This window comes from Cynocephalus volans, chromosome 10 (genome assembly GCF_027409185.1).
Source record: "Cynocephalus volans isolate mCynVol1 chromosome 10, mCynVol1.pri, whole genome shotgun sequence".
Lineage (NCBI taxonomy): Eukaryota > Metazoa > Chordata > Mammalia > Dermoptera > Cynocephalidae > Cynocephalus > Cynocephalus volans.
The window spans coordinates 56,936,492-56,951,388 of NC_084469.1; the positions used below are offsets into that span (position 1 = coordinate 56,936,492).

At 51.3% G+C, this 14,897-nt stretch overlaps 1 protein-coding gene across 2 annotated transcripts in view; it reads left to right on the forward strand.

The window, feature by feature from the left end:
* Nucleotides 1-14,867, forward strand: part of SAMD4B (sterile alpha motif domain containing 4B) — a 38,365-nt gene extending 23,498 nt beyond the window's left edge. For both annotated transcript variants that reach the window (XM_063110165.1, XM_063110166.1), the window contains exons 3-13: nt 506-976; nt 5,563-5,802; nt 6,339-6,448; nt 6,606-6,692; nt 7,650-7,989; nt 8,716-8,801; nt 9,310-9,428; nt 9,999-10,197; nt 10,384-10,507; nt 12,402-12,485; nt 12,693-14,867. In XM_063110165.1, the coding sequence (XP_062966235.1) occupies nt 506-976; nt 5,563-5,802; nt 6,339-6,448; nt 6,606-6,692; nt 7,650-7,989; nt 8,716-8,801; nt 9,310-9,428; nt 9,999-10,197; nt 10,384-10,507; nt 12,402-12,485; nt 12,693-12,721 (1,889 nt within the window). In that variant the 3' untranslated portion in view covers nt 12,722-14,867. The remainder of the gene's footprint in view (nt 1-505; nt 977-5,562; nt 5,803-6,338; nt 6,449-6,605; nt 6,693-7,649; nt 7,990-8,715; nt 8,802-9,309; nt 9,429-9,998; nt 10,198-10,383; nt 10,508-12,401; nt 12,486-12,692) is intronic.
* Nucleotides 14,868-14,897: the final 30 nt, after the last annotated feature.

A 14,897-nucleotide genomic window follows, 5' to 3' on the forward strand; every position in this document is an offset into this window, starting at 1 on the left:
TCCAGAGTTATGCAGATAAAGAAATCAGTGTTTGATGAGGTTGAAGGTGACTTACCCAAGATCCAGCTAGTACATTGGGGAATCCAGTCCATGTGATTCCACAGCCTGAGCATTTAACTACTATATTCCACTGCCTTCTCCCATCAGGAAGGAGGCTGTTTTGATAGGGGAAAGAGGATAGAGACCATGAAGATAAAGATGAGGGGATACAGCAAGAAGAGCAGGCCTGGGGACAGCAGGAGGAGCTCAGATTCCAGAGTAGCAGGTTTGGCTGATTGGGAGCCACTGCAGGTTTTTGAGAACAGGATTGATAGAACCAGGAAAAATTACTCTAAAGCAGAGTGAGTGTGTTTGATCTTACCTACATGAGGAACAAAGTCAGGGGTCATGAATGGAAAAGGAAGAAGAAATTGAAGCTGAGGGAGTAGGCCATAGGCAGCTCTCTTGGATTTATAGGATTCTCCCACCCCTGCTCTCCTGACATTCCCTCTTATCCCCTCTGTAGCTATTGTCAGCCAGTGGCAGCAGGAGTCCAAAGAGAAGGTGGTGTCCCTCCTACTGTCCCATCTGCCTCTGCTTCAGCCAGGCAACACGGAGGCCAAGTCGGAGTATATGAGGCTCCTGCAGAAAGTGCTGGCCTACTCGATCGAGAGCAATGCCTTCATCGAGGAGAGCCGCCAGTTGCTCTCCTATGCCCTCATCCACCCGGCCACCACATTGGAGGACCGCAACGCACTGGCTCTCTGGCTGAGCCACCTGGAAGAGCGGCTGGCTAGTGGCTTCCGCACGCGGCCAGAGCCTTCCTACCACTCGCGCCAGGGCTCGGATGAGTGGGGAGGCCCTGCAGAGCTGGGCCCTGGGGAGGCAGGGCCAGGCTGGCAGGACAAGCCACCCCGGGAAAATGGACATGTGCCCTTCCACCCATCCAGCTCAGTGCCGCCTGCCATCAACAGTATTGGGAGCAACGCAAACACAGGTGAGGGGGAGGGGATCCCAGTAGGGCATGCCTACATGAAAAAGAACAGACTGGGTTTTGTCTTCACTCACTGTGCAGCTTTGGGCAAGTCACATAACCTCTCTGAGCCTCAGCTTTATGAGGCAGTGCAGATATTGTGAACTGGTGTTCCCAGAGCTGAATCTGATCTATAGACAAGTCTTAATGAACTCATACTTTGGTTTTGTTTTGTTGTGTTTTTAAATAAATTTGGTGTTACAAGGAATCAGGAATTTTCCTCTAAAAAATCAGATTTTCAGTTTCTCTTGAAAAGCCAAAAGATCTGGCCGCTCCCTTTGAGGATTTCTGATACCTGTCTGGCCTCTGAGAGCATTATGCTTGTGACCCATGATGGAGGGGAGACATTATCATCTGAGGTCCCTTACAGGTTAGACATTATAGATTTTTGTATCTGGCCTCAATTTACAGCCTTGTTTCTGAGAAGTCTGTGTATAAATCTGTCTGCATAAGACAACTCACACTGTAAGGCATTAGTTATAGTAAATAACATATTTGAGTATTACTGGTTACTCTTTTATAAGCACTTTTCAGATATGATCTCATTTAATCCCCATCACAACCATATCATTAGCCCCATTTGACAGATGAGGACACTGGGACTCAAAGAGGTGACATGTATTCAAGGTACACATAAAGCAAGTGGTAGAATTGGCCAAGGTTCAGACCCAGGCAGTCAGATGCCAGAGCCTGCCTCTGACCATTACTCTGTCCTGCCAATTAAGTGGGCTTGAAAGGGCTCTCTTAGTAAAAGCACCGGAGGCTGGCGTGAGCACGATGAGTTGGTATCCTAGTGACTTGTTGAAATGAACAGGATAAGGGAGGATGGCTTTTCCAAGCATGGTGAGGTGGCATGACCTGACTCAAGATAAGGGGATCATGACTTAACCTTGGGGTGGTCAGCCCCCTTCAGCAGGCACTGGTTAAAGCAGGCCAGGAGAGAGTGGCAGTGAAATGTCATGTATGCCAGTGGGTGGAGGGAACCCTGGGTCTCTGTTGCCCAGCTGTCACAGCTGGAACCTGGTGCACATCAGTAACCCCTTGAGCCTGTTTCTTTCCCAATTAATATGGAGGATGGTTCACCTGCCTCCATCCCAGGTGCTGGTGAGAACCTAGGGAGACAGAGGGATAGGAGGGCATTTCCAAGGAATTTTAGCAATCCGAGGTGTCTTGGACCTTGTTTTCCAGTCTTGGAGCATCACAGTTCCTAGGTCCAGGTTGGGAAGATATATTAATAATTCTAGCTAAAAAATACCGAGTACTTAGTCCTTGCTAAGAGCTGTTCTGAGAACTTTATACATATAAATAAATTGGTTGAGTCTCAGAAAAGTCTCTTCTCTAAAGTGGTATAGCCAGAATTTAAATCCAGGCAGTCTGGCTCCAGAGCTCATACTCTTTTTTTTAAAGATGACCGGTAAGGGGATCCTAACCCTTGACTTGGTGTTGTCAGCACCATGCTCTCCCAAGTGAGCCACGGGCCAGCCCCAAGAGCTCATACTCTTAACTGTGCTACACTACTTCTACCTAAAAGTGATTGCCCTGGAGATGCTCAAACCTCATCAAAGGGAGGAGTCACCCATGCACGGTGCCCATAAATTTCTTCCTCTCTATATCTTCTTGTTTCTCCATAACTGGGACTCCAGCAACTACTAAAGGACCAAGCTTGAACATGTTAGATAAGGATTTGGACCAAAAGGGAAAAAGGAATTGGGCATTCCACATAGAAGACACAGCATGAATTAAAGGCACAAGGTTAGCAATTGGAGGGAAGAATATGCAGACAGGTGTGGCTGGGATGGATTTAAAAGAGTAATACAAGCATTTAAATTAGTAATGGCAGTAGCAGATATTATGTTTACCCTAAAGGTCTCATGTGGAAATAGAGGCAGAAGGGCAAATGAAATGACTTGCTTAAGATCACACAGTTAAGCGGTGGCAGAATCAGGATTTGAACTCAGATGTGACTTGACTCTCAGACCTCATTGTGAGGGCCACATTCTGGGGACCTTAAAGGATAGGATGAAGCTTTTGGATTTCAGGCACTTGCAAGAAACAGGAAACCATTAAAATATTTTTGAGTGGGGAGCAAGGATTGGCCTGTGAAGGGCAGGCAGGGTAGGTTTGGGGTGTTGCCAAGGACAGACAGGGTTTCTTGGAGAATGCGAGGCCCTGGATCTCCAGCCGGCATTCCTGTTTTTGTAATTCTCATGCTGTGGCCAGCATCCACCCCAGTGCAGGGCCAAGCAGGGCTCCTCAGGAACTGCATGATCGTTCCAATCAGGATAATTTCCTGCCCTCTCAGCCTCCTTTGCCTGCCCACTTCTTGGTTGAGAGGGGAGGAAGGAGGAAGCCACAGGCTCTGAGACAGGTGAAAAGTCCTGTGTTAAGGGTTCCCCAGACCCCCAGGACCCAGAGTATGCCATTTTCCTCTGTGAGTCCCAAAGGGGGACAGAAGCTGGGGCTAAGTGAGTCCAGAGGCTTGGAAGGAGCCCTGAATAGAGGACCCCAGAGGTCCCGGGCAGGAGCAGAGGCTGGCCTTAGTACACTGCCCTCTCCGTCAGATGACTTCCTGGCCAGGAACATCAGTATTGTTACAGATAATGGAAGGTGCTTTGGGGTCTGCAGCAGGCTGGCCCTCCTTCCTGGGCTGGGAGTCAGTAGAGCACTGGCAGGAACGCCAGCCTTTCCGTTAGAAACGGGCTGTGTTCCCTGTCTCTGTCTCCCAACTCCCTGTGGCAGCTGGGACAAAGGGCTTTAGTTCCCTGGGCCTTGATGTTCTCACCTACCCAGGGTGAGGCTTTTTGGCTTTGTTTCCTTTTCTTTTTCTCTAGGCTGATTTGGGGTTCTTCTGGATTCCCTGTGTCAAACCCAGAGGGCCCTTTAGCACCCTTTTTTCCTTCATGAAACTTTGCTGGAAGGTTCTTGTTTGTAGTGCGCTGTGCCTGATCCCAGGGATGTAGAAATGATTGGGCTGGGTTGCTGTCCTTCATAAGCCCACAGTCCAGTGCAAGAGGCAGCCTAGTGAGGAGGGCAGCAAGCACTGGGCTTGAGGCAGCACAGAGGGGATGCTTGAGCAAGACATGAAGGCAGAAGCAGTTAGCAAAGAAGGGTGGGAGAGCAGTGAGCTAGGCAAAGGGACAAGCATAGCTAATGGTCTGGGAGCTTGTGGGAACCTGCCTTGTCCTGGGAGTGGTTAAAAATCAAATTGGATCCCTCTGCCTACCTCAGATGGACAGAGGATCTGAAAAGTCCTGTGAAAGAGGGCCTGGATTCACATTGAGCCACCAGGCCTCACTAAACAAGAACGGGGCTGTCCAGTTAGCTTGGTGAGAGTGTGGTGCTGATAATATCAGGGTCCAGGGTTCCCTGTACTGGCCAGCAACCCCCTCCCCCCTTCACCCCCATAAAAAGAAAGAAATGGGAGGTGGTAAGGGTCAGTGACAGGGATCTTGAGGAACCAGTTCCAGTAATTCATTCATTTACAAGTACTAATGAAACAACTCCTCTGGGCCAAGTCCCACTGTAATTGCTGAGGATATAATGTTTAAGACAGGACAGGTCCCTGCTGTCACAGATCTACTATTCTAGCAGGTGGATACAGTTAATAAGCAAGTAAACAAAGAGCTAGATAAGATCATTTTAGTTTGTGATAGGTGCTATAAGAAAGAAAGATAAGACAGTAATGTGATACAGTGACTGGGATTGGGGGTGGGTGGGAGGCAGCGACTTCAGATTGAGAGTTCAGGGTAGGCCTCAGAGGAGGTGACACTTGAGATGAGACTTGGGGAGCCAACTGCTAAGTTCAGGAGGACGAGAAGAGCAGTGCTGGCCAGTTAGCCCAGATGGTTAGAGTACAGTCTTAGAACACCAAGGTCACAGGTTTGGATCTGCGTACCAACCAGCCGCCAAAAAAAAAAAAAAAAAAGAGGAAAGAACAATGCAAAAGTTCTGCTGAGGCTGGAACAAGCTTGAGCATTCCAGGAACAAATGGGGATTCAGGAAGAGGCAAAGGCAAGAAAGACATGAACCTAGGGGTGGGTTGTGGGAGTTGAAAGGTCAGAGACAAACAGGGGTCAGGTTCTGCATGGCCTTTTAGGCATGTGGAAGAGTTTGAATTTTGTTCTCAGCATCAAAGGAAGCCATAGGGATTTATGCAGGGGGCCCACTAGGTCAGATCTGATTTTTAGAAGGATCAGTGTAGCTACTGTGAGGGGAACGGACTATAGGAAGCAAGAATAGAAGGAAGAAACCAGTGAGGATTCTGTGGTAATAATTCAAGCCAGGAATACTGGTGGTTTGAACCAAGGTGCTGGTAGAGGAAGTGGGGAAGTTCAGAGAAGTAGCTGACAGCTTGCCGATGGCTAGGGTGTGGGGGGTTGGAGGGTGAGAGAATGACCGGTATTTAGTAGGCAGTTCTCCTTACACCCCAGGGTTCCCTCCTCTTGGAGGATTATGGAGCTGAGCTACCATCCTGGCACTGACCAGTGGGCATGGTCTCTTGTGGTCAGATCCCCAAGCATGACCTGTTATTTCTCTCACCCTCTGTCTAGGTCTCCCCTGCCAAATCCACCCTAGCCCACTGAAGCGCTCCATGTCACTCATCCCTACGAGCCCCCAGACCCCCAGTGAGTGGCCGAGTCCAGAGGAGCTCGGAGCCCGAGCTGCTTTCACCACGCCCGACCATGCACCCCTCTCACCCCAGAGCAGCGTGGCCTCCTCTGGCAGTGAGCAGACAGAGGAGCAGGGCTCCAGCCGGAATACTTTCCAGGAAGACGGCAGTGGCATGAAAGGTACAATGGGGAGGGCAGCACCAGGACCCTTCTCCAGGGGCTTCTACAGAGCTAAGAGGACAGAAAGGATCTTGTAGACACCACCAGCCTACCCTCCTGAGGAGGGGACAGGTCTCAGGAGTAGACAGTTTCTGCCCTTAGCAGTCAGGATCGAGCAGAGACCCCATGCTCACCCTCACAGGCCCTGGTCTGATGGGGGTGGAGCCCCTGCCTTTACACACCCAGTCTGGCAAGGAAGCCAAGATACAGGTAAATGACAGAACAGAGGTTCCAGGAAGACTTTAGAGAAATTAGTGAGGTCACCCTAGTACATAGCCAGCTGAGCAGCTCAGTTGGGTCAGATGTCCTGTCCAGGGAAGGCCACCTGAAAGGGTCTGACTGGGCAGATGAAAAAGTAGCTCCTCCCACCTCCTCTCAATTTTCTGTAGATTTTAAGGCTGCCTGTGGTTTATGACTCTTTCCTCCCCACAACCCTCCCTCTGTCATGGTCACCAGGGCCAAACCCCTGACCTTTCACTCTCCCTCCTTTCCTGCAGACGTGCCCTCATGGCTCAAGAGCCTCCGCTTGCACAAGTACGCGGCCCTCTTCTCACAGATGAGCTACGAAGAGATGATGACACTGACTGAGCAGCACCTGGAGTCTCAGGTGAGGCCAAAGGGATCATGAGGGAGGTGTTGGGAGCAGCACCACTTTGGCACTACACTTGCAGTCCATGCCTCTTCTGTCTCTTTGGTCCTTATTGTGGCACCCCCTACCTCAACCTCCCATTTCTAGCTTCTATCTGCTTCTGCCCTTATCACAGAATGTCACCAAAGGTGCCCGCCACAAGATAGCCCTGAGCATCCAGAAGCTGCGTGAGAGACAGAGCGTCCTCAAGTCTTTAGAGAAGGTGAGGACCTGGTATCCATATCTCCAAGGCCAACCAGCCACTCAGTTGCAGGAGCAGACCAAAGGCCTCTGGATCAGCCTTGCCGTCAGCTTCCTCAAGCGACCTACCCTCTGGGCCTCCCCACTTCTCAGGTCTGACCTCCGGTGGCCCCAGCCCTAGGGAGCCAGGTTCCAGGGACCATGTGCAAGTCGGCATCAAAGGGCTCACTTGCCAGTGGCTAAGAGGCTCCCTTCCTGGTCTGTCTGGTTTGTGATTCCAGAATCTCTGTCTTTTGGTTCTACCCCTTCTCTCCCTTGTCACTTTTCTGTTTCAGACTGGTCTTTCTAGTAAAGCAGGGTGTCTCTCTGTGCATGATCCACTCTTTCCAGTGGACTATTTCTCACCCATTCACTTCTCCTTCCATGTTTACCTCCATTTGCATTCCTTTATCCCTTTCCCTGCTGCTTGCCTTCTGTTTTTTCCCTTCCCTATCAGTGTCTTTGTCTGAATATCTGGTTACATCCTTGGTGGGTCCCTGAGGCCCTATCATTAGACCACCTTCTCCTGAGTTCCATGGGACTCGATCTTGCAGGGGAAAAAGGAATGTGTGTGTGCACTTATATACCTATATATGTGTGGGCTTGAGGTGTCCTTACCTGCCTTCTCTATGTGCTGGAACCCAGGGTCCCACCCAGTCCTCTTCTTTTTTTTTTTTTTAAAAGATGACCGGTAAGGGGATCTTAACCCTTAACTTGGTGTTGTCAGCACCACGCTCAGCCAGTGAGCGAACCGGCCATCCGTATATGGGATCCGAACCCGGGGCCTTGGTGTTATCAGCACCGCACTCTCCCGAGTGAGCCACGGGCCGGCCCCCACCCAGTCCTCTTCAAGCCCTGGCTGGCCCCACTTGTGTAGACATTCTCTGTGCCTAGCTGTGGGTATCTGCATGTGACCCTAGCCCATGTCCTCCCCACCCAGGATGTGCTGGAAGGCGGGAATCTGCGAAACGCTCTGCAGGAGCTGCAGCAGATCATCATCACCCCCATCAAAGCCTACAGTGTACTTCAGGCCACTGTGGCTGCCGCCGCTGCCACCGCTACTCCCAAGGATGGGGGCCGGGGGGAGCCACCACTGCCAGGTGCTGAGCCTCCTCTAGCCCACCCTGGCACAGACAAGGGCACTGAGGCCAAGGACCCTCCAGCTGTGGAGAACTATCCCCCTCCACCAGCTCCAGCTCCCACTGATGGCAGTGAGCCAGCCCCGGCTCCCATCGCCGACGGAGACATCCCCAGCCAGTTTACACGAGTGATGGGCAAAGGTGAGACCAGTAGCACCTGGCAGGACATCCTGAGGCAGAAAGCCAAGTGAACCCAGGCATCAGGGATAAAATCCAAGTTAGACAGTGGGAGCAGGATTTTTTAAAGCCCCTTGGAGACTGGAGCACTACAGGGAGTAGCTGAGACTGAGGGTAACAAGGCCTCTGTCCTCAGGCATCCCTGGGCTGATGGTGGCTTACCCTTAAAGCCTCTCTAGCCTGAGCTAAAGTTGGGATGGTGTGTCTGTGGAAACTACATGTAGTAAAGGGTGAACAGATAAGGGGAATTCATTGATTCTCTTAGAGGGACCAAAGTCCAGGGGATAGGGATGGTGAAGCTCATAATGGGTTCAGCTTTTCCTAAAGCAGCATAACACAGCAGAGTTTACACTTGGATTCCGATATTTTTAGCTGTGTGACCTGGAGCAAGTGACTCAAACTCTCTTAGCCGTAGGTTCCTCAGGCCAAAAATGCCCACATTGACAAGATTGTTGCAAGAGTTAAAATGAGAAAGGTATTATCTACTTCATATCTGCCTTGTGCCAGGTACTGTGGTGGGTGCTTTACATATCCTCATGATAACCCAGGTACCATGCCTAGCACGTAGCTGGTACTCATCCAGCCTGAGTCTCCTGTCCCTCCTTCTGCACCAGCTGGCTGGGACCAGGGAGGCTAGAACATGGCAGAGGGCATGCTGGGGGCTAACCTGCTCTTTCACATGTCCCCCAGTGTGCACCCAGCTGCTGGTGTCCCGACCAGACGAGGAGAACATCACCAGTTACCTCCAGCTCATCGAAAAGTGCCTGACTCATGAGGTGAGGCCTTCTCCAGGGCTCCCAAGAAAGGAAAGCCTGCCCCATCACTCACAGGATCAATATTCCTTACATGGCCAACAGGGTCCTGCCTAGCCTGGCATCTGTCTGCCCTTCCAGCCTTTCTTCTCACCAGCGATGGGTTCAAAGGCTTCTTAGAGCCTTTGTACATATTTCTTCTCTCAGAAACAGTCTTCCTCCTTCCGACTTGCCCCTCAGCTCTCAGTTCAAACATTTGTACCTTGGGGATGCCTTCACCGATCCCTCATACTTGTTCAGGTTTCTTGTGCCTCCTGTTCTCCCTCACAGAGAGGGATAACTTATCACAGTTATTATCATGTGTAGCTTCCCTCAGCTGAACTGTAAGCTCTGTGAGCACAGCCACCTCTGCATCACAGCATTGCCTGGCATAGAGCAGGCGAGTGATAAACATTTGAGCAAATGAATAGAAGACAGGTCTGCAAGGAGCACACTGCTCCCTGCTTCATCTCCCTCTGTGCCCCCATTCTAGGCTTTCACAGAGACACAGAAGAAGCGGCTGCTGTCCTGGAAACAGCAAGTGCTGAAGCTCCTCCGGACATTCCCACGCAAAGCTGCACTAGAGATGCAGAACTACCGGCAGCAGAAAGGGTAGGCAGGTGGCCTGGGTACAGGGACCTGCCCTCCCCAAGTTCTTGATGGTTGGAAGATCAGTGCTTAGAGGGGTGTTTGTGTTCTGAGCTGGGAATCAGGTTGTACTCACTTAGTTCCTGGGTAAAGACTCAAGTCACCCAGAGAAGACTTTACCAGAAGAAAACCAGGGTGGTACTATCACTATAATAGAGTGTAGAGCTGACCAAAAAAAACATGTACCAAGAGCAGGTCTGTTGCATGTACCTTCTCTGTACCTGTATGCAGAGGGTTATCAATCCCTTCTTACACCAAACAAACAACAGAAATGTCTCCCTTAAGAATTAAAGTTTGGGAACTGTTTTGGGTGGACAGTGCGGAAACCTTTGTATACTTCCCATCTTCATCCTGGGGGTACTCTTGGGACAGGAGGAGACAGAATGTGTGATGTAGGGACTTGGTGAGGGAATCCTTGCTCAGAGCAGGTTCGTGTCTGTCCTATCCATTGTGGTTATGGGAGGAAGTGAGGAAGGGGTAGGCAGTTAGGCCCCATCCACCTAAGCTAACACCCTGCCTTCTTCTCTCTCACAGCTGGGCATTTGGCTCCAACTCACTCCCCATAGCTGGCTCTGTGGGGATGGGAGTGGCCCGGCGGACCCAGCGGCAGTTCCCAATGCCTCCCCGGGCCCTTCCACCGGGCAGGATGAGCCTCCTGAGCCCCTCAGGCATTGGGGGCGTCTCCCCTAGACATGCCCTCACCAGCCCCAGCCTTGGAGGCCAGGGCCGACAGGTGAGCTGGCTGGAAGCAGAAGTCCTGGTACTCCTGGGGTTAGGGTGGCAGTGCCTGGGACATGTGTGTCTGTACCTCTGTGTCTGGGTCCTGCTTAGAGGGGACGGGGCTTCTTTGCTAGCTCCACCACTCCTGGGCCTCTTCCTTGCTCACCCCCCACTTTCTCTCTCCCCATGCCCTATGCAGAACCTGTGGTTTGCCAACCCTGGAGGCAGCAACAGCATGCCCAGCCAGAGCCGCAGCTCCGTGCAGCGCACCCACTCACTCCCGGTCCACTCGTCGCCCCAGGCCATTCTCATGTTCCCTCCAGGTGAGGTCCTGACCCTTGGGACTCTGCCTTGCCAACACCCTCAGCTGGCCTTTCCCTTCTCTTCTGGGTCTCATATCCACTATCCCTTCCTGACTGCTTGAGCACCTCTCCCCATACTTCACACCACTCTGTACCCATCTCCCTACATCGTGGGAGGGTTTTTTTTCCTCTTCTGTTTCAATTTTATCTCTTGGATCCTGCCTTTCCTCTGTCTTTCTCTCTCTCTCTCTCTCTCTCTGAATCTTCTTTCACCCTTTACCTACATCATCTCCACATTTTCCCTCCCTGTGTCATAATCTTAATGTCCAGGTTGGTCTCTGCCACTGTCTCTTTATAGGAGCATTAAATGTTCAGTTTGGAAAAGGTTGGGGGGATAGGACAGTCAAAGTGTGAGGTTCCTGTGGAGGGGAGACCCACCCATCAGCCATCAGCATTCCTTCAGAGGCCAGGTAACCAACCACGCAGGAACCAGTGGATATACCTCTGCTCACAGATCATCCTGGGAGGTCAGAAGTAGAGCTGAGCGGGCAAAAGGGAGATTAGAGATGTGCTAGCCACAGGTCCCTGCCTAGCTTGACAAATGGGGGGTTGACTCCTCTGCCCTGTGCTGGGCACTCGGGCTGCAGAGATGGACAAAGCTGGTCTGGAATGGGCTGTCTCTGGAGAGGTCTTAGATGTGCAGGTGACCTTAAGCTCCTCTTGTCACAAACTGCCAAATCAGTAGGGATTCTTAATTTATGAGATTATGTGGAGTGCCATCTGTGGAAACCGGGGGACTCCATCCATCATGTTCATCCTAACACAGGGTTTGGCACATGGTAGTCATCTGTAAATGATGTGGAATGAACGGATGGATGAACTACGGGAGCAAAAATAACCATTCTTTTTCCGGTATGCTGTGTGCCAGGCTCTGTCAGACAGAATCTTCCCAATTGTACATGTGAGGGCACTGACATTATTCCCATCTTATCAGTCACCCATCTGAAACATAAAGGTGACTTGCCTAAGTTAAAAAAAATTTTTTTTTTTTTAAAGTAAAGACAGGTGGTCTAATACAACCTGAGCTCGGGGTTCAGATGCAATGGTGATAAGAAGTGAGGTTGGAGATGGGAACAGGGTCTTCTAATTCCAGGTAAAATGCTTAGACATCCTCCCAATGGCAGTGAGGAGCCCAGGAAGGGTTTTAAGCCATGTGAGGTGGGGTCATGTCTGCCCAGGGAGGTGGTTTGTTTCCCAGATGCTGGAATAGGAGGCTCTTTTAAGAAGCGGTTTGAAGATAAGCCCCGTGGCTGCTGTTCTCCTTTGCCCCACCTGCTTGGATTGCATCCTGCCCAGAGGAACAAGTTCAAGTGGGGACCGGACAGGTTTTTATTTAGCTTTTGCACCAAGTACAAAGCAGGTCATCAATTAGGGAACCTGGGGCTGCCCAGGGAAATGTGCAGTCCGTGTCCAGAATAGTCACAGCCTGTGTGTGGCCTCCAGGAAGCTCCCTCAGATTCACATCATTTCCTCTGTCTGCAAATCAGGCTTTTTCTGCATTGCCAAACCTGTGCCCCTGCCATCCTCTCCTCTGCCTGCTTTATAACACACCCAGTCCCTTTGTCCTTCATCTCTGCCCAGTCATATGAGGGTACTTCAAAAAGTTCATGGAAAAATACAGTTGAAAGATATTGAGTCTTACCACAAACTTTTTGAAGTATCTTCCTGTCTTTCATCCAAGTGTGTGCATATCATGCATGCTCTTGTTTCTGTCTCTTGCCTTTTCCTCCCTCTCCCCCCGGAAGTCTCCGTCAGTGTTCCTCCCCCTCTCCCTACCAACATTCTTTGTCTTCCCTGCCCTCCTCTCCACCCAGTCCATTCAGTCCTCACCGCCTCCATTCTCTCTCCCACCCAGACTGCCCGGTCCCTGGGCCTGACCTGGAGATCAATCCCACTCTGGAGTCTCTGTGTCTGAGCATGACAGAACACGCCTTGGGTGGTGAGCATTTCCTCTTTCCCTGACCCAGCTCCCACCTACCCAGCGTCTCCACCTCTGAACTGAGCAACTCAGAATCATCCTGAGGGGTCCCTAGGGGAGGCCAGACTCCAGGGAGGGCCTGACTGGGACGACAGGCTATCTGAGTGCCTTTTCTTGAGCCTCCCACCAGCTCCTGATCTTCCTCCCTTCCTCCCTTTCTTACCACAGATGGGACAGACAAAACCTCCACCATCTGACGGGACCCACAGTCCAGCGCACCCATAGGCTCCCTGGGCGGCGGGCGGGGGCCAACCCCCAACGGGCTTCTCCACAACAGTGAGAGGGTGGGCTGGCTCAGCTATACATTCTGATATTTTTCTACTCTCTCATCCTTTTAACTTTTGTTTAACATTGGCACACGCCTTGCTCACTCCCAGGCCCATCAGGGGATCTCTGCTAAGGCCAGGGGAGGTAGGGGCAACCAGGAAAAAGGGGGCAGGGACTGGCCTGCTTGCCTGCCCCTTTCCTTCTCTTCCTCATTCCCCACCTGGACCCATCCCACCCCTGCCTCCTCCAGACTGCTGACCACCTGCCTCTCCCTGAAGGAGCATACTCCACCAGAGACAAACTGACTACTACCTTGTGGAGCCTGCTCGGAAACATTTGACATTTTGGGAGAAATGAGCAGGGTAGATAACCTGCTCTCCAGAATGTTATTTGAGAGGAGCTGGGGAGAAGAAGGAGAGCAAGGAGAGGAACTTCTCTCTCTCCTCTCCACCTTCTTCCCCTTTCCCATTCCTATCATTCCCCAAGGACAGGAGCCACCCTGCTCTTGTTCACCTCCTTTTGCCCTGTTTATCAGAGGTTCTCTACAATTAATTTCTTAGGTCTATTTAAGATACATATTTATATAGTTCTTAACAGTTTTTCTCTCTGATCATTCCCTCTCATTTTTAGAATCCCCAGGCCTCTCTCTGAGCCAGAACAGTGGCAGGGGGAGCCTGAACTTCATGAGGGGAGAGGGCAGAGCCCCCTCCTCCAGACCCCCTAGCTCTTACCCATTTTCCCTCAGCCCTGGCTCCCCAGACACAGAGGTTGAAGGTGGACAGCCAGGGCAGCCAGTAAGGTCAGGAAGTCTGTTGCCTTAATGTCCCCTTCCCCACCAACACACACCCTTCTCCATTCCCAGGTCTGGTTGGTGAAAGACTTGGGGGTAAGGAATAAGGGAAAGGGGATTGTTTGGTTTGGGGGTGCCCCCCACCCTTTTCAACCTTTCCCCTACCCCCTATTGTCATGACCTCACTTAAGTGGAACACTATCTCATAACCCAGAGATTCATCCCACCCCAAGTCAGACAGACCCTCTGGTCCCTGTTTCTAATGAGGGGTTGTGCTGGGGCCCAGGTGGAAGGAGGTGGTTTGGGAGTTCAGACTGTGGGGAAGCCAGGGTCCCCCTATTCTAACCCCCTCATCCCCTTCAATCCACCACTGTCACTGGGACATTCTCAAGCTTTTCACACCGAAAAGGAAAAAAAAATGTTATTTTTAGATACATTTTATGAATAACTTTTGTTATGAATATGGCTGGTAACCATTGTGTATGTTATTAAAGATACAAAATGTTGGGAAAAAACAAAAAACCAAAAAAAATTATAAAACCACCACCCTCCCTGCACTATCACCCCATTCCCCAGACCTTCTTGCCCCTGCTCTCCTGGTCTGTGGACCTCCCTCCACTCTGAGCCCAGAGAGGGGAAAGAAGCCAGGGGGTAGGTGGCCCTGGGACCTGCCTCTGGGTCCCCACCTCCTCTCCCAGAGCCGGGCTGGGTGGGGTGTCAGGTTTATTTATGTACCTCTTGCACACTCATCAACCTATGCAAGTCCCCCACCCCGGCCCCTCCATGTTTCTGTGCCTTTGCTCATTCTCCTCAAACTCCCAGGGCTTCTCTAGTTCCTCTCCCACTAGCTGCGGGAAGTGGGATAGACAGGCCACCTCGTTTGGAATCAGCAGGGTGTCCCTCTCATGGGCCCCTCACCTCTCCCCAGCTGGTCCCGTCTTGTTCACTCCCTATCAGGGTGAGGTGACTCTGCCTGGCACTGGGAGGTGGTGAGGGACACCCTCCCACACACAAAGGGAGGCAAGAGCTGCCTCTGCCCCACCTGACAGCAGAGTGTGCAGGACGCAGGCGGCCCCACTCTGATGGGCAGGACCCTGACCCTGTCCCGCTCCAGCCCCCTCCCCAGGCCCTCCTCCATGACTTCACCCTCCCCACCTACTTCTGTCCCCAGACCCACTGGCAGAATCAGCTTTGAGTAACTGTACAGTTTTTCTCACTGTTGGAGAAGACTTATTTGTTGGAGTTTCACTTGTTTAATGGTCTGGGCTTATTTTGGAAAAAAAAAAAAAAAAAAAAAAACACCAAAAAAAGGATTC